This window comes from Apiospora marii, assembly GCF_038362585.1.
Source record: "Apiospora marii strain CBS 49790 chromosome Unknown utg000005l_segment0_segment0, whole genome shotgun sequence".
NCBI lineage: Eukaryota > Fungi > Ascomycota > Sordariomycetes > Amphisphaeriales > Apiosporaceae > Apiospora > Apiospora marii.
The window spans coordinates 5,675,178-5,700,309 of NW_027117377.1; the positions used below are offsets into that span (position 1 = coordinate 5,675,178).

The 25,132-nt window shown below is 56.4% G+C and overlaps 8 protein-coding genes across 8 annotated transcripts; 3 read left to right on the forward strand and 5 right to left on the reverse strand.

Moving 5' to 3' along the window:
• Window positions 1-596: 596 nt before the first annotated feature.
• PG985_009695 (uncharacterized protein) lies at window positions 597-1,121 on the forward strand (the record flags this gene model as incomplete). The annotated part of the gene is made up of 1 exon (XM_066829463.1): window positions 597-1,121. One exon carries the CDS (start codon window positions 597-599, stop codon window positions 1,119-1,121), a length of 525 nt encoding a protein of 174 aa, XP_066684375.1.
• Window positions 1,122-1,410: 289 nt separating this feature from the next.
• Window positions 1,411-6,903, reverse strand: PG985_009696 (uncharacterized protein; the record flags this gene model as incomplete). Its single annotated transcript, XM_066829464.1, has 9 exons — window positions 1,411-2,451; window positions 2,741-3,036; window positions 3,105-3,227; window positions 3,299-3,384; window positions 3,428-3,992; window positions 4,055-4,202; window positions 4,329-5,137; window positions 5,202-6,549; window positions 6,607-6,903. 9 exons carry the CDS (start codon window positions 6,901-6,903, stop codon window positions 1,411-1,413), a joined length of 4,713 nt encoding a protein of 1,570 aa, XP_066684376.1.
• Window positions 6,904-10,646: 3,743 nt separating this feature from the next.
• On the reverse strand, window positions 10,647-10,901 carry PG985_009697 (uncharacterized protein; the record flags this gene model as incomplete). The annotated part of the gene is made up of 1 exon (XM_066829465.1): window positions 10,647-10,901. One exon carries the CDS (start codon window positions 10,899-10,901, stop codon window positions 10,647-10,649), a length of 255 nt encoding a protein of 84 aa, XP_066684377.1.
• A 558-nt stretch (window positions 10,902-11,459) lies between these two features.
• Window positions 11,460-13,364, reverse strand: PG985_009698 (uracil-5--methyltransferase; the record flags this gene model as incomplete). The annotated part of the gene is made up of 1 exon (XM_066829466.1): window positions 11,460-13,364. One exon carries the CDS (start codon window positions 13,362-13,364, stop codon window positions 11,460-11,462), a length of 1,905 nt encoding a protein of 634 aa, XP_066684378.1.
• Window positions 13,365-13,842: 478 nt separating this feature from the next.
• Window positions 13,843-15,847, forward strand: PG985_009699 (gamma-glutamyltranspeptidase; the record flags this gene model as incomplete). The annotated part of the gene is made up of 2 exons (XM_066829467.1): window positions 13,843-13,846; window positions 13,941-15,847. The coding sequence occupies 2 exons, from the start codon at window positions 13,843-13,845 to the stop codon at window positions 15,845-15,847; spliced, it is 1,911 nt and encodes a 636-aa protein (XP_066684379.1).
• Window positions 15,848-16,180: 333 nt separating this feature from the next.
• PG985_009700 (uncharacterized protein) lies at window positions 16,181-18,442 on the reverse strand (the record flags this gene model as incomplete). Its single annotated transcript, XM_066829468.1, has 2 exons — window positions 16,181-17,569; window positions 17,681-18,442. 2 exons carry the CDS (start codon window positions 18,440-18,442, stop codon window positions 16,181-16,183), a joined length of 2,151 nt encoding a protein of 716 aa, XP_066684380.1.
• Window positions 18,443-20,388: 1,946 nt separating this feature from the next.
• PG985_009701 (TFIIH subunit Tfb4/p34) lies at window positions 20,389-21,588 on the forward strand (the record flags this gene model as incomplete). The annotated part of the gene is made up of 1 exon (XM_066829469.1): window positions 20,389-21,588. The coding sequence occupies one exon, from the start codon at window positions 20,389-20,391 to the stop codon at window positions 21,586-21,588; it is 1,200 nt and encodes a 399-aa protein (XP_066684381.1).
• Window positions 21,589-22,085: 497 nt separating this feature from the next.
• Window positions 22,086-24,055, reverse strand: PG985_009702 (aspartylglucosaminidase-like protein; the record flags this gene model as incomplete). Its single annotated transcript, XM_066829470.1, has 3 exons — window positions 22,086-23,380; window positions 23,437-23,636; window positions 23,697-24,055. 3 exons carry the CDS (start codon window positions 24,053-24,055, stop codon window positions 22,086-22,088), a joined length of 1,854 nt encoding a protein of 617 aa, XP_066684382.1.
• Window positions 24,056-25,132: the final 1,077 nt, after the last annotated feature.

Here is a 25,132-nt window from a genome sequence, read left to right on the forward strand (position 1 = left end):
AGATATAGTCGCATACTTAATCTCCTGCAGGTGATACAAGTGGAGCTCGTGTCTACATTCTTGCCCAATCAGCGTCTAGTGTCTAGGCAGATCTAGGCATCAGTCTAGAAGCCTTCCCCACAACGTTTCGGATGTAGTACAAGTCCCTCCCGAGTCTTGAGACGTTCAACGACACTATACTGCTTCCCGAGGACTTGTCCGACGTTCCCCAGTCGTGGTTTGACACCAAGCTATCCCAGCGTCGCCAAAAGACCCAAAACAAAGCCCTCGCATCCTTCTACGAAGAGGAAGTTAGAGTCTTGCGGTTATACCACGACGGAGAGCTTCCAGCCGACGCGGCCGCCGAGGCCATCACCCGCCCCATCTCCGGTTCCCCCGTGCCAGAACTTGGAGGGTACTCCGACGACGCAACTGCACTGTGTCATCTATGGGCCCTACTGGTGGACGCACTGATCGAGTGGCCTCCCGGCCGCACCCCCGGCCTCGTAGCGCTCCTGAGCGCCGTATCCCGCGTGCCTGATCCGATCCACCGCGGCGAAGCCCTCGACGACGACGACGACCAGCCGCTGCTCTGGACCTCGCTGCCTTTCTTCCCCATGGTCTGGTCCGACGCCCACTGGATGCAGCCGGGCATGATGACGCGCCGGGCGCCGGACGAGGCCGCCAGGCGCCGCGGGCGCCGCGTCTACATCAAACAGCAGGACGTGGCGGCGCGCCTGGTCGCGGCCGGCCTGCTGCCGTGGAAACGGGCCTTCCAGTACCTCATCGCCGCCCTGGAGCGGAAACCCGACCCCGAGGACCGCCGGGAGGCCGAAAACGACGGCCAGGCGGACGGCCAGCTCAAGCTCGACTTCCACGTCGCCGCGGCGGCCCGGTGGATCGAACACGACGGGGGGAAACTGTACGCCGCGCTCGTCGAGGACGAGATGCGGAGCTGGAGCGAGAGGGACATTCCCGTCAACGCTATGCAGTTTGCGAGTCCTACGGACCGGTGGGCATATTGGGAGCGTAGGCTGGGAGAAATCGAGAGGGAGGAATCGGACGAGTTCACCAGGGGAGCGGCGAGAAAGGCTTTGGAATGCATGCAGCGTGTCAAAGAAGGGTCTGGCACGAAGGAATGAGGTAGACCCAGACCTGCATCAATAATAAAATCCGTTTCGGGTGCACTGACTGGCACACCATGCCCGGTGCCAACACGCCGCTTGAAGCAGCGCGCTGCTCCGGTCTAATGATGAAAACGGAAGTGGGGAAATCAAGTAGGGGGCGTGCGAAAGGCCTAGACACTGTGGGGCACGGAGCAACCGCAAAGTATATCCAGCATACATAGTTATGCAAGTAAAAATCATTATGAGGGCAAAGCATTCTATAGAATTGTTCCATGGCATGTAACTAGCCAGCATCAACCCCGACCTACCAATGAATCGGTAATAAGGGAATATGTCTGTCTGCACCAGTCGTCCTATCTCTCTTCTCCCTACTTCTCTTGGCTGTTTGTCCCGGGTTTGCGGCCTTTTCGCGGGCTACGGCAGCAGGATAGTCTCCCGGCCATCCCCTCAGCACGTAATCGCCTGCAGGGCCGTGTGGTAGGAGCCCAGGGGTGTATCGTGTCGTGAAACGGGCGGGGCTGGCCGTAATTGTCACCCTCCGCGCTTTCTCGTCTCTGCGCTCGTCGTTGTCCCTCCCTCCGTCGTCTTCCATCCTATTCCAGTCGTAGTTGCCGTATCTCAGCAGTTCGCGGTATTGTAAATCTGCTATGCTATGCAAACTTTTGTCATGTTCCAAGTCTTCTTCCAAGGGGGTAACGTCGTCATCGCCAGAACTGTGTGGGTTTTGCCAAAGACCGAGGTAGAGTAGCATATCACACCCGCCCTGCATGGGGTCTGGAAAGCGGAATGTCATGATGGAGAGCTCGTCCGGTTCGTACTCGTAATCGTCGCCACCGACTACATGCATTACCCCGTCGGAAAAGGGCCCGCAGCAAAGCGTCTCGAGTTTGATGTTGTCGACTTCACTCGCGTCAGGAAGGAGGTGTGTACTGATGGCCTTTTTGACCGCCGTGGAAATCGCATCATAAGGGAGAGAATAGAGACCCTCCTCGAGCGTGTCGTCCTGGAGCAGCCACTTCCTTATGTCATTCCCGATCAGCGCGCTCTTTGCCTTTTCTATGTCGTGGTCAATCACCCCTTCGTCGTGGACATCGTCGCGGCCGATGCTGTGGATTGGAGAGGGGAAAATGAGACCGTCATTTGTGCGGTGAGATCGCAAGGGGGTTCTGCCATGGAAAAGCTTGGGCCCGGTGTCGTGTTGGAAGCACCGGATCATGCGGCCGGCGGGGCCGATTAAAGGACGAAGTTTGGTCCCGGTTACTGGCCGGAACAGCGCGTGGCCGGCCATGAGACGTGGCAAGAGCATGGCGAGAGGTAGAATGCTGGAGTTTTCACGGAGAATGAGCTGGAAACACCATAGTAGAGAGTAGAGACGAGATTTCATGAGGCTGGGAACGCGGGCGCTAGAACCCATTCAATGCGTGCCTTCACGTGGGTGGCGTTCATTTGCTCCAGGGGTTCCAGAGCGTGAACCGACCTATCAGAACCAATCCTGTAAATCGAAAAGCGCGAAAAGTCATCCTAATGGAATACTACCGCCTAACATGAAAAGAGTGTAGAAAGCGGCAAATCCGGTACTTCGGGCGTCCGTCTCATCCCAAAACACCAATTGCGGGCTCTGAAAGCAGACCTACCTCTCGACCTCTCCGCCGGTGGCGGTCTGACTTCCATTTGTAGATGCCCCAAGCGAGAATGACTGCGACGTCCAACGCGAACATGACGGAAAGATAGCTGATCTGGGTCTCCCATGACCAGTCGCTCAACTCGCTGCGGCAGTTCGGCCAGTCAATAAAGTCGCAACGCACCATCCTCCAGCCCTTGACGGCAATCAATACAACCCGACCAGCTGCGTAGCCGCCCATCGTGACCGCCAGCGTCTCGACACGCCAAGCCGGCTCTTGGGTTTCGGTTATCAGGAACGCCCAGACCACTGTTGTTGTTGTCAGCGTGTTAGCCAACGATCCGCAGATTTTATCGGACGACGAGCAGGCCACTTACACAATTGAGTCATGGTAGGGAACATGACGAAGAGGTAGTGGCTCGGTTTGGAGATGGCCAGATTGTTGTCGCTCGATATCGCGAGCGCAAAGGTTATACAGAGGAACAGTAGTATAACCGGCACTGTACGGTTGGTTGGCTATTAGTGAGTAAACTGGAGTATCCGGACAGGAACAGCTGGTGGAATAACGTACCGCGCAACTTGGGGGCCGTTCGGAAAGCGATGCCGACTAAGAGAAGCAGGGCGATCGGGAAGAGCGCAACGGTAACAAAGCTCAGGCTGCGGGCATCAAGGTTCTCGAGTCCGTCCACTTGAATCACACCAACGCCAGCCGACAGAAAAGAAAGAGAGAAGAAGAGCCATGTGTGCGGCCGTTTCAATAGTCTCGAAAGTCTTGTCAGTGGCTTCGCGTGACGCGGTTGTTAGCGAGATAATATCTGCAAACGTCCAGGGAGGGAGGCTTACCTTTTTTGTTGGCCCGCTATCATCATGTACCATCGACTGCATTGTCACATAGCGCGCTCTATCCCGCAGATTTGACCAATGTACTTGGTCTGGCGTACCGACGAAGAAGCAAGCATACACCGACAGCAGAAGGCGGACGACGTGCAAGGTCAAGGCATAGCTGAAGTACCCGTCCGATAAAGACAGCCCCAGGTCGATGAATTGCTTCCATATGCCGGTGAATAGGGGCAGACCGCACGTCCAAATCAGAAGTCGGAACGCGCCAGCACTGGTGGGCCCGTACCATTCGCGGGTCAAGAAAACAAAGGAGGAGGATAGCAGCCCCTGTGCTACACCAAACAATAAGTAGAGGGCATTTTGTGTCTTGTACGATACGATTACACCACTGATCGGAACGAGGTCCCAACTTAAGAAGATGACATCTATGATCTTACAGTCAGCAATGTCTGATAGGATAATGCACGAGGCCATCTGTTCAGCCTACATTCTAAAATTCCGACGCCTCCAGTGACATAACGCATGGATATGTGTCTAAAGCAAAAGGGGACGAATAGCTGGGCCACTAGGAATCCGAAAAAGTAAACGAGAGACATGAGGCCGAAGCCATCAACCGCGAATTCATCAATCATGACCTGATGACAGTAGTAGATGGTTAGCACGTGAGATTCGGCAAAAGAAAACAGAAGGAAACAAGAGAAGGAGAAACAAAAAGATGAGAGGAAACGAAAAGAAAAGAAAAGAACGGAAGTTCAACTTACAAACATATAAGGGAGAAGTGCCACGTCAGTAGTCCATTTCCCGAACGCACCGCCCGTATATGAGTCCACGTTCAGCTTGGCCACGGGCTCCCGAGGGCGATAATAACTGCTGGTCCCTTGCGCGCTATCTGGTGCGGGCTGTCTTTCCAGCGAGAAACGGAACCGTTCCATCCGGGGCATGCGGTCCAAGACCGTCGTCTTGAGTCGGATGATCTGCTCGCGGGCGAATATATTGCGCTTCCAGTCGTACGAGCACAACGCCGCGCGTTGCATGCCCCCTTCGCGCCCAAAGACCACGACCGATGTGGGCGGCCGCGCCGAGCGGAAGGCCACGGCGGTCATGGAGAATGTGTCGAACAGTGTGAATACTGGCAGGTGATCATTGTTGTCCAGGAGTGGTGGCAAACCAACGCACTCGCCTTTAGGTGACAGTTCGTGTCTCGAGAGCTGGCTCCCGGCAACGCTCCACTTGAGGCGACCGCGGGCAGAGCCGAACAGCCGCTTCTCGACGTACCCGAGCTCAGAAGGCACACCTTCCATGCCGATAAATAGCGCCTGCGTGGACCAAAACTTGCCGTCGTAAATGTTGAGCAACATGGCGGGAGCAAAGATCAATATGATCACACTGGGGATCAAAATGATGATTCCAGGGATCAGCAGCGGCAGTGTAGGAGAACCGTTCTGTTTGATTGCTGCACCGGTGATTGTCATGACTAGCCCGAATACGAGGTATACCGGGACACCACGCAGAACAACTTTAGCAAGCGCCCTCATGAAGGTTGAGCGCTTGATGAAATGTACCTGTTCCACTGGACGCCGATATCAGCGGGGGACAAAAAAGACTTGAGGCAGAAAGATCCAGGTACGACTTACTAGAGTCCCATTGTATTGTAGCCCCGTACGCGCTGTCCAGTGTGACTGTTCCATCATCAACGATGCCTGCAACTTGGCAAGTGGGTTCGACATCCCAGAGCTTGGAGGACCAAAAGTCCCCTTGGTCATACCAGGGCAAACCTGGATGAGTTGGCTGTAAACAAATGAGACGTTCAAGCAAAGATTCGGTGTCGTTTACGAGCGAGAGTCGCGCAAAGGCTATGAAACTCGTGTCCGACTTGTTGACGGCTGGACGACGTCGTAAAAGCCCCATCAAGGCGTACACAATATCGGCTTGGTTGAACTGTTCCGTCGAACGCCTCGTGAAACAATCCAAAGCAATACTGATGAGCTCCAGCGGCTTCAAGTGTATAGAGGATTCATAATGGTCGATTAGCTGACGGACGAGCTTGGCGTCCCGCCAGATTGAGCGGGAGGCGAAATGCCGTTTGGCCCACTCGAGCGGCGTACTGGGCCCGTCGACGACAAAGATCTTGACTCGTTTCTCCGAAGAAATGAGCAGAATCTCCGGCAGCGTCCACAGCCTCGTACCCCATTCGCTAAGCCATTGTGCAAGGGCCTCAGGACTGTACAGCTGTTCGGTTGCAGGAGAATATCTGCTCTGGAGGGGCGGCCCGACGAGAATAGCCAGGGAGTGGGCAGCGCGGACTATGTCGCAAATGCGATAAACATCAAAGCTCTGACTCGTGGCTTTGGAGAGTCCATCGGCGTCTCGAATGCATTCGAAATCTAGCCAGAAGGCATGTTTTCCAGCTGCGAGAGCCGCCTTGATCCCATACTCTCTCAGCATCTCGCGATCCTGTGGCGCAATACCGAAGAGCGTTTCACGTGTGGTAGAATCAACATCCCAGTTCGTCAGTTCTTCACTGGTAGCCACGCAGAACTGTTTCCGGGTATAAGACAGAAACACAAAGTCTGTATCAGAGTCGTCGCCATGCTCCCGAACCCAATCAGCCACGAGGCGTGTTTCACATCCTGTCAAATTACCATTAGGATCGTACTGCAGGAAGCAGAGAAAGCGTGGTCCGAGATGGCGCGGAAGCAGGTCATCGTAGTCGTCCTGTATTTCCTTGATGCTGCTATTATCGTTGATAGCTGAAGCGCCAGAGGCGCGAGAAATAGATGTCATCTCAATGTGTCCATCTGAGAGTAGAGGCTGCAGAGATTCTTCTCCGTTTTCGCGCTCGCGCGTCGCATCACCATCATTTCTGTCACGATTCTCCTTGTGATTGCGCGCAACTCTGGGGTATTGGCGATCGAAGGCGCACACTTGGTCGTAGTTTCCATTGTTCCTCCAAGTCCCCTCGAGGTTTTGCGGCCAGAATAGCTACACAATCGTCAGGATAGGCCCGGGAGCATGGCACCGGGGGTTAGGACCGCTCACCATTGGGAGGAGAAGCAAACAAGAAGGGATCCATTTCAGCACAACCATGGAGGAATAAGTCCAATGGACAAGCCGAAGTATCAGCGAGACCCTCATGACAGGCGGTCCGCATCGCTGCCACCGGCCCGTGGCTTCAGTACCACCAGGCTCGTGTGGGTCGTGCTTCATTCCTTGAACAAAGAGCGGCTTCAGGCGCCCATCGACAGGACTCAAATACATTTCTTCCGCTTGATACTTCTTATCGATCTCAACTACACGCCCAAATGCGTCGATGTGCCAAAGGCTGTTGGACTCCATGGTCAATAGCGTGAGGTTGAATTCTCAGGGGGTGGGTATCGAACAGAAAAGAAACGCGACAAAGCTTGTCAACTCCGGCCAACACCGTTTTAAATGGCAGCATGCCAAGACAGAGTCCGCATGATATTCCAGGCTGACTTAAAGCCAGCATAGAGCAAACAGGCCGGAAATCTAAACATCTCTCGGTTATTGGCTACTAAGGTTTCAGCTCCCATGCATAATGAGCTAATTATGGCCGAGGGCTGTTGGGGGCCAGTGGCGTCCCGTGTATCCATGCTACAAGGCTGAACGAAACTGCCAGACTGATGTCAACATATGCATTTCGCGGGGAGCTAATGACCTCTCGGATGTGTTCCTAACAAACCAGCATGCAGGATATAGTTTGCACAGCCAGGTGGTATGAAGGGAAGTCTTGATGGCCAATCAATTTTATTTGTTTCATACTGTCTCAACATAAAAGAATGTCTATCGTGGTCCGTACGCTACCACGAAACGCGTTCCCACTCCTTCGAGCACCCAGTCTCCAACTTGGTCACGCCAGAACAGTCGAGCCCACGCCTGTCACCGAAAGGGAGAGAACCACAGGTTATCCCGCTGTATAGTTCCGTCTGGGATGTGGGAACAGATCCCACCAAGGCTGATCGATTCAAGATGCTCCAGTTACTGGCACTGTCCAGCGGCTTGCTACATTTCGATCCCAACGTACACAGAGTCAGCCCAAACCATATCCGTGCTTCAATGCAATGGAGTAAAAGGAGAGCGATCACTTACGCAACACTTGTGCTTGTCGGTGCCAGGGATCGGGCCGCAGTTGATAGGACGCTGAAGGCCGCATGCATCGCCCCTGTCCTTTCGCTATACAGTAGGCCGGAGGGCTCCTCGTCAGTACTTGAAACAGTTTGAGGGGAAACGATGCATTCAGAGGGGCAGTCTAGATTGGCGATATTTGGTTATGCGATGAGACAGGGAAGGGAAGGTCTTACGATGCAGTCGGCGCTGGAGCCAGTGACGGCGAGGCCAACAACGACCATGAGGAGCGTGGAGAACTGCATTTTGGATTGTGGTGAAGGGTGGGTGCAAGGTATATCTTGTGTGAGACGTTGAGTATTGTTTGATATGTGTTGGAGTTTTGGATGGTGAACTTGAGGGATGGGTCGAAATTTGAACAGAGGATCTTTCCCCCTATTTATACCTCAGATACGCCTGGTGCCTCCCCGCTGTCTCTTCTCAACCCCGACCTCGGCACGTACGCAGCTTGCATAAAACAAGAATCGGGCTTCTCCAGGTCGCCGACAATCTCACGCGAATGCGTTGTTCATCTGTCGATGTCGGCAAGGCCCTGAAGACACGGCCTATGCGCAGATCATCAGGGATAGGGGAGCACCGTCGACGACCAGACACAATCCAGTGTTGACCAGCAGGCATTATCTGCCGCAACGTGAATGATCTCATTGGCTAACGTGGCATGGTCAGCTGAATACTTCCTCACTGACGTCCTGTGCTATGTAGAGCCAAAATAGTACAGCCTGAGTGACTCGATATCTTTCAAGGAACACCCCTCGTGGAAACGCCACAACGGCTGGGAGGTCTGTTTCACCTCGGGGCCGAAGAGCTTTTGGGTTGGGGCGGTGCAGATGCATCCTGCATAATACTTGTTGGCAGCCACATTCCTACAGATGCGGATTGCAGGATCGACCTGGTAGTACAGGGCTATGTGCGACATGAAGGTTTTCAGTCTTCAGTCTTCGGTCTTCAGAGGCGCTATACTGATGGCGTGATAGGTATAGACCTTGGGAAAGGACGGTGCATACTGAGGTATTGCATCCACCACCCACTTATGCAAACTAATGCTTGAGGATCGACGTTGAGGCTTGGCGCAGCCCAGACTAGTCTACGCCACCGACGTTTCCCGGCTGCAATGGATCGACCTGTCATTTGCCTGTGCGGGAGCTTGTGGTAGTGCGACAGACCGACAAGACGGCAGTTGCAAATACATGTGTGCGCATGTCGGGCATGGATAGGACAGAAATGAATCACAGCTTGAATGAGGGCAAAAGAAAAGCGACCTCAATGCAAACGGGCTGAGGTCGGCTTTGACGATGGGATCTAGATCTGCTACGGCCAGGCCTCACCCAGCCTTTTCCAAGACCGCCACTGGACTCGGGGACCTGGAATCCTACTTACCGTCGGGCTTTAATATCCAGAGCGTAAGCACGGCTCAGGCCGTTTACTGGTCAACAATCCCTGGTTGAATCCCGAAGAAGCACGCGCTGTTGTAAGCAGAGATCGGGTTTTGCACGCCACAGTGGAGTTGCCCTGCTAAGCTTCTTACTTCTTTTTTTTAGCATGAGTAGCCTATAGGACACATAGTAATTCACTCGATTGTGACTTCACTGGACGATCCATTATGTAATACCTAAAGAATGGGGATGGGTTTGACATGGAATACGACACCATAGGGCCACGAATCATATCCAACATGATCCGACCGGGGTTGGAAAGCCTGGCGCGTGGGCCTAAGGAGCTGCACTTGCTGGCCAGACCGAGTTCCACGACCTTGTACCCCATCTTGCTGAAGTACGTCGCCGTACATTGTCTACCGATGCGCACATCGACTAGTAAACAGGCGGCGGCGCCCACGCCCCCTCCCCTGCGATAAGGAAGACGTTATTGCTCCTCTTCCCCCTTCAGACGATACCCTACTCCGCTCTAAGGGGTAACGCCATGACTATGTACGAGTATCAACGGACCATACCGATGAAACAACAAATTTTGCGTGTTCAAACCCAGTCCGCTGACAGCGTGTCGCCCTTCCGCAGCCTGGTATACCCATCGCTATCCCTCCATACCTGGCATTGCGTCTCCCTGTCTCTCTTACCTCGGCACTCACCACCTCCGTCTTTGCCATTCAAGGTAAAGCCCATTGGGATAGAGGGATAATGGGAATTTCTCGAACAAACGGCTTCTCTTTCTCTCGTGAGACATCGGGGTAACGTAGAATAAACACCAAGTCAGGAAGGAATACACACCGAACACCCAAAGCCGCTTGGCAAGCGTCACAATCAGAACATCCCTGGCAGAGCGAACAGGCGTGCGGCACATGCCGCTGGGCCTGAGCCATGACATCAGGGCCAGCCACCCAGGGCATGGTGGTGCGGACAACAAGCTACTGGGGGTGTTGGCGTGCTATCCCGGTCATCATCAGGGCCGAATCGACGCCGAGAATGCAAATTTTGCTCGGCAACGGGTCCCTGTCTAGACGCTCTGGTAGCTCGCCACTATCACAGGACATCAGCATGAAAAGCTTCCTGATGGCTTCCTCATCGTGACAGAAAGCACACGCACATCATCACCAATGAACTCGTTGAATATCCTCTCAAGCCGAATCTAGGGGGCAGAGAGCAAATGTATCACCAAAGAAGTATCGTCTCCCTTCGTTCAGATAGATATACGGGGTCGGTTTGGAGCAGCCACGGGCACACAAGTACACGATACGAACACACAGTAGTCTGAGAAACAAGATATATTAAGGGTAAGCTGTAAGTCAGCCTTCGACCCGAATCATCTGCTCTATCAAGTAATCTCATAAGAACCCCAAAAAGGTAAATCTACTTAGCCAGCATAGGTCAACACCCACCTTACCGGACTCGCTTTTTCTTCTTCAATCCATGGCTCTAGCAGCCTCCGTTAGTTATCCATGTCTAATAATAAGAAGCCGTCCACAATGTGGCCAGTTTTCCCGTTTAGGCATAGTAATACAGAAGCGCACGTTCCTCGTCGGGTTCGCCGATCGTACTGCTGTCGTAGCCGTCGCTCCCCTCAGAGCCGGCCTCGTAGCCGCTCTCGTGGACGCTGCCGCCGGAGGAGGAGGAGGCGGTCGACGAGGCGGTGTCGGACAAGGCGGATGATCGGGAGAACAGGTACGCGCCTCCGATGACGACGACGAGGAAGATGGCGTAGAAGCCCACGACCGCGAGGGTGGTGGATCGAGGCGGCATGGCTGCTTTTTGGTAAAAGTAGCGCTAGGTGAGAAAGTGTTGGTTAATACTGGGTGTGAGAGTTCCTGTAGTAAGGTGTCACAGCGTAAAGTAGCTTTTTCGGTTTCTTCGCGAGATGACTGTGATTTGGACCGGTCTAGATTCGGGGTAGACTCTTTTGAATTAATAGAAAAGGGAGGCAGCAGCAAAAAGACATTGTGTGGTGAAGCCAACTCTTTGTTCCTGGAAAGGTGAGTCGAGTGAATGGCATTGTATACATCACACTCGGCTTGTTTCTTGGCTCCTTGCTTTGCTATAGTGCCCTGAGTGAAAAGGCCGTGATGAGGCAGACCGGAAAGATGATGGCACGGAGTCACGATGTCATCTTCATGAGCAAGTAAAACAAGGACATCTGTCAAATCGACAACTATCCAGATCACATTCAACGCATCGACAGTGTTGGCACTCAAGAGTCACCTCGTATTGACTAATTCTCATTACACTCAAGTCACACATAGTCTAACACCGTTCTTTGCTTCAATTGTTCTACCTCATCCAGTCAATCTTGACCAAACCTCCTCAAGCCTGTGTCACAGGCTCCTGCGCAGCCTCGCCCCCAACATCCTTCATCTCGTCCGTCTCGCCCTCTTCCCCATCCACCCGGTTCAGCACCGCCACCCCCTCCACATGCCCCGTCTGCGGGAAGAAATCGAACCCGATCAAACTCTCGATATCATACCGCACCTTCTTGCCACCCTTGCCACCCTCAGCGGCGGCGGTGGCAGCCTCGCCCGTCTCGCCGCGAACCAAGTGCCCCACGTCGCGCGCCTGCGTATGCACGTTGCAGCTGACGTACACGACCCGCTTGGGCCCGAACCGGAGCAGCTGGTTGATGAAGTTGGCGTCGCACCCTTTGCGCGGGGGGTCGAGCATGACGACGGTCTCGTCGGGCGGGTACCCGCCCAGGCTCGAGAACAGCTCGTTGGCGTCGGCGGCGATGAACTTGGCCTGCGAGGGCGGCAGGCCGTTGGCCTCGGCGTTCTTGCGCGCGTACTCGATGGACTGCTCGGCGATGTCGATGCCGACGCTCTGCTGGAACTGCGACGACAGCGTGATGGTGAAGAGGCCTGAGCCCGAGTAGGCGTCGACCAGGTACTTGATGGGGGTGGACGAAGGGTCCGCGTTGGACTTGGGGAGGATGTGCTGGCGGATGTAGTCGGTAAAGGGCGGCAGGATGGAGTTGTTGTTCTGGAAGAAGGAGCCGGCGGGGTTGTGGAAGACGAAGTCGTCGATGTACTCGGTCGACATGCCCTTGTTGTCCGTCACGCACGTCTTGTAGTCCGTATGCCGATCCGACTCCACCGCGACGGCGTCGGCTGGTATCGGGGTCTCCTCCGGGGCGGCAAGGGCGGCGTCCTTGGGGACGCGCTTGGTGCTTTCGCGGAGGAGGATGGTGGAGCCGCGGGTGTACTTGTTGAACTCGGTCTCCATCCGCTCGCGCTCCTTCTTCATGCCCACCCGCACCGCGTCGGTGCCGATGGGGCAGTCCTCAATGTCGATGGTCTTGCGGGAGCCCTTGGGCATGTAGCCGATGGGCGGCCGGGCGGTGAAAGGGTTCTTGCCCCGGGACCAGCCGGAGGGGCCGTCGAAGTGGGGGGTCAGCTTGGTGCGGTAGCCGTACTTGAGCGGGCTGCCGATGGTGTCCTGAATGGTGGGGATGAGCTCGGGGGGCAGCTCCGAGAAGTTGCGGTAGGCCTTCTCGACGATGCGGCGCTTGAGGCGCAGCTGCTCGTCGTAGTCGAGCATCTGGAACTGGCAGCCGGAGCAGGTGGCAAAGTACTTGCAGTTGATGCGCGAGTCGTCGCGCAGGGGCGACGGCTTGACGATGGAGATGAAGTCGGCAATGGTGTAGCCCTCCTGCATGTGGCGGTAGGCCTTGACCTTGACCGTGTCGCCGGGCACGCTGAAGGGCACTACGTAGACCTGCTTGGAGCCCGGGAGCTGGGCCAGACCGTCGCCCGTTGACGAGAGCTCGACGACTTCGACGTCGATGTGGCTTCCCTGCTCGGGCAGGGTCTCTTCCGCGGCGGCAGCTGACGCATCTTCGCCTTCGCCCGACTTTTGCGACTCCAGCAGGGCCTTGATGTCGAGGGCCAGGATTTCCTCATGAGAGCCCGACTTCATGTCGCGTTCCCGCTTGCGCATCTTCTTCTTGTTGTGCTTGTTTTGGCCACCGCCATTCTGCTTGAATGGCCTCTTGCCCTGTTGGCGGGGCCCACCGGCAGCAGCAGGAGCATCTTGCTTTGCTTGGGGTGGCGGCGCAGAGGCGGCGGCGGCGGGTGCCGCAGCAGCAGCTAGAGTATCTGACATATTCCGCTTCCAAACTCTGGCCGAGACTGAAAATGAGCGAGCTGGAATAGAAGTGACAAGAAGAGACCGGCCCCCCAGAAGAACACGCGATAGGCCTTGGTGAGAAATTCGCATCGATGTTTTTGTTAACCAGCTTCAAGTCAATACCAGCTCATTCACTCTTCATCCAGTCTGAATCTGAAATGTAAATCGGGTCCGTCCTTTGGCTGTATTAAAAGCGACAAGTAAAATAAAATGCTGCCAAAGCAGCTTCTGTCATTGGCTGGGTCCCTGCATCAGCGGAGCACAGCTAGTCTAGTGGGGGCCTGGGGCTTATCTTATCTCTAGTGTACTTAGTGTACCTCCGATTAGGTACCTGCTGCTTGCCGACTCGGGAGCACGCCAGGCCATCCGTCAATTTGTCATCCGCTCATATCAGCTCAACCTGGCCGAGGGTGAAGTCTGTAGGCATTTCCGATAGTAACCAACGTTTTGGAATTAAGAAGCGTGATTTTCCCACTCCTTTGTGCGTCGTAGCGGTGGACTCATGCATTGATTGCACTGAACAACTACTGAACGTGAAAGCCTCCGTAAGGGGTTTCCAACTTCCAAGATGGGTAAGAAGTCGCATGCTACTTGTTCGCTTATACATTAAGCGCGCAAAAGTTTCAAAATATGGCAGAGTACAGAAAACTGACACACTGGCTACAGTGCTCTTCAAATCCCTAAACGGAGGCCTCGTCGCTCTCCTCGCCTCTGCTTCTTCGGCCGCCGCCAGCCATGAACCCTCATGGCAGCAGCAGCCAGACTACCAAACGGGCCAGGCCGTGTTCCCCCACCACTCGGAATCCTCGCAGTCGTCGGCTAAGGAGAGAAGCACCCACGGCGCCGTGGCCAGCGAGTCCCGGACCTGCAGCCAGATCGGCATCGACCTGCTGGCCCGCGGCGGCAACGCCGTCGACGCCTGGGTCGGCACCCAGCTCTGCGTCGGCGTCATCGGCATGCACCACTCGGGCATCGGCGGCGGCGGCTTCGCCCTCGTCCGCGACGCCGACGGCCACCACACCGTCATCGACTACCGCGAGTCCGCGCCCGCCGCCGCCTACGAGGGCATGTTCGAGCACGACGCCAAGGCCAGCGTCTTCGGCGGCCTCGCCGCCGCCGTGCCCGGCGAGCTGCGCGGGCTCGAGGCGGCCCACCGCAGGCTCGGCAGTCTGCCCTGGCAGGCGGTCGTGCACCCGGCCGCCCACGTCGCGCGCCACGGCTTCGAGGTGACCGAGGACGCGGTGCGGTACATGGACTACGGCGTCGAGGCCGCCGGCTGGGACTTCCTGGTCGAGGACCCGAGCTGGGCGCAGGACTTCGCCCCCGGCGGCTCGCGCGTGGAGCTGGGCGACACCATGACGCGCAAGCGCTACGCCGACACCCTCGACGCCGTGGCCGAGGGCGGCGCCGACGTTTTCTACGAGGGCGCCCAGGCCAACGCCACCATCGCCGCCCTGCAGGCCGCCAACGGCACCATGACCCTCGACGACATGCGCGACTACCGCGTCATCCTGCGCGAGCCCATCAACATCACCTACGGCGACTACCGCCTCTTCTCGACGGGCGCCCCCTCAAGCGGCGCCGTCTGCCTCAACACGCTCAAGACCATGGAGGGGTACCACACCTCCGAAGTAGACGCCAACCTGACGCTGCACCGCTTCGACGAGGCCATGCGCTTCGGCTACGCCGCGCACCAGGAGCTCGGCGACCCGGACTTCCTGGGCCCCGACCTGGCCCGGCTGGAGACGCGCCTGCTCTCCGCCTCCAACGCCGCCGCGACCCGGTCCAAGATCCTCGACAACGCCACCCAGCCCGTCGAGGCCTACTTCCCCGTCGACGACGACGAGACCGGCAACAAGACCCACACGCACCCGCCGCGGTACACGCGCTCCTCCCACGGCACCTCGCACGTCGTGACGGCCGACGCCTCGGGCATGGCCGTCTCCTCGACCTCGACGGTCAACCTGCTGTTCGGCAACCTCATCATGGTCAACGCGACGGGCGTCATCCTCAACAACGAGATGAACGACTTCAGCATCCCCGGCGTCTCCAACGAGTTCGGCTACGCCCCCTCCCCAGCCAACTTCGTCCGCCCCGGCAAACGGCCCCTGAGCTCCATCAACCCCGTCATCATCGAGACCGCCTCGGCCTCCTCCTCCTCCAACAACGCCACCAGCGCCCCCGGTCAACTCTACGCCGTCCACGGCGCCGCGGGCGGGAGCCGCATCATCAGCTCGACGGCCCAAGTCGCCTGGCGCCTGCTCGAGAGCGAAATGGCTTCCCCTCAGAAGAAGAAGAAGAACCCCACCATGCTCCTCGACGCCATCCGCGAGCCCCGCTTCCACGACCAGCTCATGCCCAACACCGTCACCGTCGAGTACGCCTTCGACAACGCCACCGCCGCCAGCCTCGCCGCCCGCGGCCACAACGTCACCTGGGTCCGCGAGGGCTACAGCTCCGTCCAGGGCATCCGCGTCCTGCTCGGAGATGATGTCGAGGGAGGCAAGGACATTGTCGGCTTCGAGGCGGCGGGCGAGACGAGGCAGAAGAACAGCGGGGGGCTCACCTCGTGAAGAAAAGAAGCGTGTTGCTACCTTGCAATTGGAATTTGCGGTAGATAGATAGAGATAGATCAGATCAGCTCGGAGCATTGCGGTTTTCATTTTTAGGTAAAGTCATTCAATAAAGTAAGCATTTTAACATATATAAGGTATTAAGTAACCTATCAACTTACTCTTTCACATGCATTCGCTTGGAACTCATTTCTGAATAGTGGCATGCACCTACGAATCACTTTGCAGGATAATCGAAAATCAGTCATGTAAGATGAGAAACCATGCGCTCCTTTATTCTTCTGCCCCAAAGCCGGAGCCGTGTTTGTGAACGAACTGCAGACTTCCTCCCACCTAATCGACCTCCTCGACGATCCTCGACGATCCCCCATCATCCACCAAAATCTTCAAAGCCGACACCGTGACCTCGACGACCTCGGCCCTCCGGCTCTTCTTGGCGCAATCCTTGAGAATCTCCAGCCCGTTGGCCAGCTGCACCTTAGCGCGCGCCTCCTTGCCCGTCTCACCCTCGCACGACAGGATGTTGTACAGCACGAACACGCCCCGGTGTCGGATGTCTTCCGCCTCGTCCGCGCAGAGCCCGAGGACCATGTCCACGCCGCGCTCTCGGTTCAGGATCCCCTTGATGACCGGCTCGAAGGCCGTGAGCGATGCCAAAGCGCCGCCCGCCGCACTGCGCGTGCCCTCATCTTCGGCATCGGCGAGGGCGAGAAGAATGTGTAGTCGATTCTTGGCCTTGTGGTTGTCGCCGCCGTAGAGCTCGACGCCCTCGTAGCATTGGACAAGATTGCAGACCAGTTCCACCGCGGCCTTGGTCACTTTGCTATTCGAGCTCAGAATTTGATCCTCAATAGGTTCCCAGGCCGTGTGGATAATGTTGACTCGCGTGTCGTCGTCGGTTGATGCAAGGTTCGTCAGGGCCATCAAACTCTCAAAAGTGGGAAGAAGATCTCGTCGCTCAGCCGCCGTGTCTGGTCTAATGATGGAAGCCAGAGGACGAATGGCTGAACTCATGGGCCTGGATCGATTGCCACCAAATACCAGCGCAGGGTTGGTGCTGATGAGGATCCTGGCCAGGGCCTGGGCCGCTATCCGCTTGGCTCCATGTTCCGTTGTGTGCAAGGCAGACCACGCCGCGATCAAAAGAACAACAGCACCCTGCTGGGCCAGCTGAGCTCGAATAGCGGGGGAAACAGATAGTGCGTAGATGATGTTGATGATGATGGCCAAAGAGGCGAGCGATCCGTTCCGGCTGTGGGTGACGAGAACCGGCACGAGGCCGACATTGAACACCGCTTTGCACCTGGCGGCGGTATGCTCGTCGTCATTCAGCGGGTTGGCTTGCGCCAGTTTCCCTCCAGCGTTGGCATACGCCTTCAGCTGGTTCATTTTCTTCTCCTCTTCCGATAGCGCAGGCTGATACCTGGTGAGATTCTGGAAAATGCTGAGCGCTCCGTAAGTCGTCGTCGACTTGGCCGGCGCCTCGGCCAGAATCTTGACCAGGTCTTTTAGCAGCGGCGTGTTCTTGATAACCTCCTCTTTCACCGTCGGTTGGATGGTGGCATACGCCAGTCCCTCTACGGCGTGGTTTTTCCCGTGGTCTACATTCGTTAGTATCATAGTCGTGAACTTGGTGGCGAGGTCCTCGATGCTGGTCGTGGCCAGCGAGACCCTCGAGCCCTCCACCCCTTCCCCCTCAGGCTTTGCTGACGAAGGTACCGCCTTGAATCCTCAGGTCAGCCAGCCCATTCCTACAATCACATCCCCGCTTCATTTCCAGTATAGGTGTTCGAACGCCGGGGGCGAAGCGAGCGGGAGCTTCAGAGTGCCTACCCTCAGTTTGGCCAGGATAACCGCCGCCAGGTTCTGGACCGCCTCCGAATGGCGCCGCATGGCGATGGATCCGTGGGTGCCCTCGACTTCGGGGTCGACCGAGTGGACGGCCGATGACATGGAGCTCGGGTCCTGGTCCACCACTTCCTCCAGCCACTCGGTGCAGTACTTGATAATCGCGTCCCGGCAGTTTGCGTTCATGGACGCGGCGTTCAGCATCTCCAGGCATGCCGTCTCGACCTTTCGGCTCTTCCACTTGCGTCGCATCAAGGGTCCCAGGCTTCCCAGGAAGCCCTCGCTAAGGAACATCTCGGCCGTGATATCCGGTGCGATGGGAAAGACGGCGGCAGCCACACAAAAGGCGACAATGTAGTCGTCGTAAGTGCCGCGCTTCATGCGGTCGAAAAAGAAGTGCGACAGGGCCTTGGCGCCGTCGTCGCCGGCCGCCTTCAGGTACGCGGAGACGGTCAAGATGGCATGGCCGCGGACTTGCTCGGCCTGTCTCATGTCGAGATAGCTGAAGACGCTGTCGATGCAGTCGTCGTCGAAGACTTTGCATATGGACTTATGGGTTTTGTCCTTTTGGCAAGCCTGCAAGTCATTGTTGAGAAGCTTGGTGAGGAGGTCCAGAGCTTCGCAGGTGTCGACGTCTTCTTGGCCGCCTTGCATAAGGCGGGCGAGAAGGAGCTGGGCCTGATCCACGTTGCTCAGCTTGGCCATTTCCTCCTTGTTGGAGGTGATGGCGATTTGTGCCTCTTCCATGGCGGTTGGACAGGGCGGTGCCTCTCAGTAGCAGATTAAATCAAGTATGCGCGAATGGCTGGATGGGGTCAAGGACCGTGGGCGGTATATTGTTGGTAAGGTAAAATGAGAAAGAAGAATAAGTGGCGGTGGCTTGAGATCGTCTGTTTTTGTCAGTTGAAGAGATATTTGACAGTTCTCTGGATCTCTGTAAGACAGTCTCGCACAGAAGGAGGGTCAAATTCTGGAGTGAGCTTGACTCAGAGGAAGTAGGAGGGGAAGAGGCGGAGATGGGAGGAAAGTGACTGTCGAGGCTGGACGAGAAGCCGCCAGGTCGGTCTAATAAGAAGCAGCGCCAAGATACTCGGGACGCTTTGGACTTTTGCCGCTTGGCTGGCTGGATGTGCGACAAGGGGAACAAGAGGAAAGTCAGAAGGGGATTGGCTTCATTCACCTGCAGGGCAAGCCAGCCGTGTGTGAGCGGGTTTCTTATTTTTATTTTATTTGCCTTTGGCAGGGGTGGGCTTGGCCGTGGTTTGCCTGCTGGAGCTGGGAGTTAGTATGGAAGAGGCAATAAAGTGAGTAAAGCAGTACGGGGTACAGCGAGGAAGCGCGCGGGATGACTTGTTCACATGGCCCTTTTGCTGGCGCCATTGGCGAATCTGGAATCTGGGGCGGCACAAGGCAATGCAATGCTCACCACGCGTCGTGCAGCCTTTTCGGATGGCACGGGGGGCTTGCTCTAATAAGCTGCTGCGAGCATGACGGAGGGGGATTGCGTGGGATGGCGATGAACGTACATACGGTTGGTTGTTTGGCGGGGTGGCTACAATGAATGGGATGTTGGCATCAGAGAAGCGAAAAAGTGTAAAAAAGGGTCTGGACCGGGTCTGTACAACCCGTCGCAAATCAGTCTTCTGCTCGTCGTCTGTGCCTGTGTCACTGATGCACCGGGGGGAGGTTCAGCCTTACGATGAAATGTTTTTAGTCACAGTCTTTGTAAAGTTCGGTGCCAGTCCCGATATCTGGTCAGGTGTGTTGGAGTACATGGACTCTGCGTCGCGGGGAAAGCTCGAGCTCAGGTCGTCTAGGCGAGACCAATTGGCTTCGCTGCATCCTGCCCCGCCTCTACTTCAAACTTGACGGAGGGGCATCCATGGATCCCAGCTTCAACTACAAGCTCAAATCAAATAAATTGACCGTATTTACATCGACGATAGCTGCATGCAAACCAAGCAAGGAGAGAATAGAGGAATTTCCAAAAATCAATGCCATGCCATATCAATGCCACATGCCAAGAGCATCATGACCTTCTGAGTTGTGACAAGACCTGCTGTTTCAAACCTACGCTCCCGCATCTGCATCCAATCTGTGTAATGTTGAGCCCCGATTCGCCTGTGATGGGCGTGCCGGATGCGCAAGGGGCTTGGTGCAACGGTTTCGCGGTCCTGTCCAGCCAGACGTTTTTTCCTTTTTGCGACACGGAGAGGCAGTGACTTCATTTGGGGGCTCTTGGCATTGATGTCAATTGAAATCCATGCCAGCAACCAGGCAGAGAGGACCGGCCAACTGCCTGCACTGGCGGCACTGCCGATGTTGCTTTGTGCTATTTCTGATGGGGCCAAGCCGCTAAAACAACCAGCGATCCACTAAATTATCGAAGCTTCAGACGTCTGGCCATCCCTTGTTTCCCGCTAGCACCAGGCAAGACCACCAATAATTCCATCCGTCCTAGGATGAGCTTTTGGTGAACGACGTCAGGCAACCACTTGCGATAGAGGTTGTACAGCGGAGGACGTGTACGCGACACACGACATTGAAAGAACGAGCGACTTGCACCACAAACCCCCAGGCTATTATGTCCTGTCTGGGCCGGATGCGCGACGATCCCCGATCCGGTTCTTGATGCGTCACTTGAGTCTTTGATTGCTCTCCTTCCACGACGACCTCGACCTCGACCGCCCAAGATGAACCGCATAGACGCCTCGGACCACTACGAGGTGACGGCCACGGGCCAGACGCCCTCGCTGCTCACCATCATCATCGACACCAACCCGCGCGCCTGGCAGGCCCTTGGCTCCACCCTCTCCATCTCGGCCGCCCTCGCCAACATCCTCGTCTTCGTCAACGCCCACCTGGCCTTTGGCAACGACAACCAGGTCGCCATCCTCGCCGCCCACAGCCACCGCGCCGTCTGGCTCTACCCGAGACCCCCGACCAGCAGCAGATCCAATACCAAGAACCCTCCTTCCTCTTCCTTTGCCAAGTTCAAGAAAGCGAACGGCGGCGGAGATGGCGACGTCGAAATGACGGGCGTGAACGGGAACCACAAAGCAGCCGGCGCTCCTCACGGGACTTCGTCAGCCAACAAGTACCCCCAGTTCGCCGCCATCGAGTCCTCGATCCTCTCGTCCCTTCAGAGCCTAATCGCCGAGACCGACGCGAGCGACATCCCCTACACGACCCTGGTGGCCGGCGCCCTGACGACGGCCCTCTCCTACATCAACAAGACGGCCCTGTCCTTCGCGCCCGCGAAGCCCTCCTCCTCCGACCCCAACGCCAGCACCACCGCCAACACCGCCGGCAACGGCGCCGCCGCCGCCGTGGCCGGCGTCCAGCAGGCCCCGACGCTGCACGCCCGGATCCTCGTCCTCTCCGTCTCGGACTCGGAGCCGGCCCAGTACATCGCCACCATGAACGCCGTCTTCGCCGCCAGCCACGCCCGCATCCCCATCGACACCCTCGCCCTCTCCCCGCACGCCAGCCCCACCTTCCTCCAGCAGGCCGCCTTCATCACGGGCGGCAGCTACGTCGCCGCCGCCCTCAACCCCCGCGGCCTCCTCACCTACCTCATGCTCGGCTTCCTCCCCGACGCCGAGGCCCGCGCCCACCTGCTGCAGGCCACCCAGGACCGCGTCGACTTCCGCGCCGCCTGCTTCTGCCACCGCGACGTCGTCGACACCGGCTTCGTCTGCAGCGTCTGCCTCTCCATCTTCTGCGAGCCCCCCGCCGACGGCGGCTGCCTCACCTGCGGCACCAAGCTCGCCCTCGGCAACTACGGCAATAAGCCCGCCGTCGTGCCCCGCAAAAAGAAGAAGAAGAAGCGAGTCAACGGCGTCAGCGGCCGCGAGGAGACGGGCAGTGCGACCGGCACCCCCGTGCCTTGAGGTTTCTCCACTTCAGTGATTAATGGGCAGCAAAAGTGCATTTGGTCGTTCGCGGTGTAGGATTCAGACAGAGACTAAGCAGGCACAACAAGATAGGAATTGGGCTTTTTATCAGGTTCCGGCGTTTTGGGGGGACGAGAAAGCATCTCTGGGATTCAGCATGGCATTTTCATCGTTGCTGGTTGTTAGCACTGCACTGGGACAAGAGATTAGACAGAATAAGAAGAATGATTTCATGCTACGAATACTGTTCTATGGATCTATCTAGTGAGGTCTCTCGATGCCGTTGGCCGTAGCAGGTCCTTGCTCAACCATTAGGTTCAGTTTGTAGGCTCGTGAAAGGGTCCATCATCTGTCCTATCCAGCAGCTGCCGCCTCGACCGATACGATCGGCCAAGGACCAGCATGCAATACGTAAACGAGGTAAAAGAAGGGCGACAACAACAAAATCTAGGTAGGGTATCAAGCTAAACGCCGAGAATGCAGAACAGAACCTTTCAGTCCACTGAAATCTTCCTTCCACCTTGAGCGACCCTAGAGCTCCCCTCGGGAAGTCGGCTCATGACGCAGTACGGCTCGCGATCACGACTGCTCATACTCGCCAGCGCAAAGCTGTCGGTGTTGTGCGCAAAGTACAAATAGTAGCCCTTGGGGGCTTTCTTGACAGACATGACACCGATGGCACCGGCGCTGGTCGAGTACTTGACGCCAGGGTGCTGTTGAAAGTCATTAACAACGAACCCCTGGAGAATGGCGCTTTCGTCGTCCTCCGGAACATCGACCCCTCTAGGTCCTCGTCTGGTTCCGTGGTAGAGCCGTTCAGCACACTTCTGAGCTGCCATGGTCGTGGCCATGTGCTCGCCAGTGCCGCTGGTCACAGAGCCCACCGTGATGCCGTCGGGATCGTCTTCGCTGGCGGGAACAATAGCAGTGCCGATGCCGACCAGGGCGGCTGGGCCAACACGACCACGGAACTTCATCCCAATGCCACCAGAAGAAGAGGCGGCGGCCATAAATCCGTTCTGGTCTATAGCGATGGCTCCCACCGTGTCGGTAATGTTGTCATCGTCTTTGAGTCCAGCATCGACATTATTGGAAGCCTCGACGGCTTGTTCTTGGCCCGCCAATCCTGTTTTGCTGGCAGGCAGGGGGAATGTCGATTCTCGCAATGGAGAGTGGGGGCCTTCGTCGACGTCCATTCTGTCGTCCTCCTGGCCGTCGGAGTCTTGCGAAGTATTGCTGTGATGGGTTATGAACCGCGGTCGCTTGTTGATTGACATATCCAAGGCAGGCGGGCTGGGAAACACAGGTTTCGGCGCTGTCGCGGAGCCAAGTAGGTGCAGGTTCGTGACACCGCGTTCCTTGGGCAAGTGTCGAGTAGGACTGGGTAGAGGAGATTGGGCGTTCGAGGCATTTCGCGGAGAGGGCGAGCCTCCATTCTCCGAAGGCGTGCTAGGCTGGCCCGGGGAATCCGGCTGTCCCTCGTTCCACATTCCCGTCAAGATGGCGTTGGTATGATCGCGCTGGTCTTTCTTGGTGGTGCGTGCGGGCGTCTGCTCGGGAACCTTTTCGCCCAGCTTGGCCCGTTCGAGATCCTCTCTCCAGCGATTGTAGCGATCCAAAGCATTGCGCGAGATGAGAAACTCGTTGGGGACAATAGGCATCTTCTTGTCCCAGGCGAAGTCCTTGGCGCCAGTGCCGACCAGGAGATTGGGAGGGACTCGTCGCAGGGAGAGGGGCTCGTTGCTGCTGTCAAGGATCATCTTGGCCAGGCTGACGGGGTTCTTGATATCTAAAAGGAGTTGGTCAGCTCAATACCTCGGAAAGAAATGCCAACTCCGTTCTTACTGGGGACGGCACCACAGGCGCCGCTTCGACCATAGTGGTCAACAACAGTAGCATCGCACTCGACCGTGCCATCTATGGACAAATTGCTTCCATAGCCTGCGTTGGTAATCTCTTTGTCCTCGAGGACTCTGATGGCTGCTTCAACCGCGTCGACAGCCGAGAGGCCGCCCTTGAGAACGGCCATACCGGCGCGCACAGCACTGGATTTGTCAGTATAGGCATAACATGTCGCATCGGGGTGGGTAGTTATCGCCACTCACTCGCTACAAGCCAGTAGATGGATGCGTTCATTGGCAGTGCTGTGGTAGCCGGCCCCAGCGTGTATGAAGATGGCGGCAACAGGAGGCTTCCAACGCCTTCCCTTGCGATCTGATCCGCCGTCCAGCCACGCTGTCAATGCTGGGTCTGAGACGGGTTGGGCATTGTGCCATGCAGGCACCTCAGTACCTTCTGAAAAGATCTCGGTCTTGAAATCATCGTTAGGATCTAAGTCAAAGTCTCCGTCATAGCTGATGATGCAAGGACCACTAACCCGTTGTGAGGGAGTTGGCTGGGGAATTCCAGGCTCGTCTCGCCCGAGCTTCCTCTTGCCCAAGTGGTAGGACTGGTTGTTGTTCATTTTGCCCACCTTCCTGGGGAAGGTGTTGCTTGCTGTCTTGGCCAGACATGGAGCCGATTGCCAGTATTGGGTTTGCGGTTTGCAGTGGCGATGGGAATCAGGCAAGAAACTGATGTTTGCCTCTGCGAAACCCACCTTGGTGATGGGCGTCCGTTGCAACTTTGCTACAGAAGATGAAGATTTGTGACTGCTTGTGGAGACTGGCGTGGCTGCAGGCAGGACAGGTGTAAAGCCCAAGTACCGTATTTGGAAATCCCTCCTGCAACAGACTTGGCTTGGTCTTGTCCGGGACTTGGTGGAGGGTTGGGGACGGAGTCGACGATGAACCGGGGCTGCAGGTAACAATGGGTCGAGAGGTGGTCAAGAGGCCATTGATGGGACCTGGGCCGGTGGTGCAGTGTTGGATCGGGGGTTGGATCAACTCGCCCCTTTCGACGTAGATGAACACCCCAGGAAGATCCGATTGACAGCAAGGATGCGTATCGGCGCTGGTTCACTCGACGGAAGAAGAGAGGTGAGGTAGATGACGGTGCGGGCCATCCACTGGCAGAGATGAGGTCTGTATGAATGATGCCGAGTAAAAATTGTGATGACTAGAAATGCTGCAGCAGAGTGTGCCCAATGGATATAACGAGATGGGCCAACTCCGGAATGGAGTTGATGATGGAGGAAGAACAGAGGCTGAGACGGTTCAGGTTCAGTGCAGAATTGGATGACCTCACTGCTCAGCCTCGGCTGGATGAGTCAAACATCAAATCAGTTCCGTTGTCTGTGACTTGCTTCCTTCCTTGCGGTCTTTGGGTTCAATTTATTTTTCGTGGAGTGGTCATGTTGAATATAACCCATTAGGTCGTGGCTTCCCCATTTGTGTGTTTCTACTGGAAGACTCTCGATGCCAACATGGGCAACAATGTTTCACTGCTATCTGTGCTGGACATCGAAAAGTGTTACTATTTGCAATTATTCTTTATGACCATACCGAGTTTTGCTATGTCTCAAGGGTTCAAGTGCATGAACTCACAGGTGATGATTTATGATCATGTTGCCAAAAACCAAGCCGAGCTGTCGTTGCCTGAT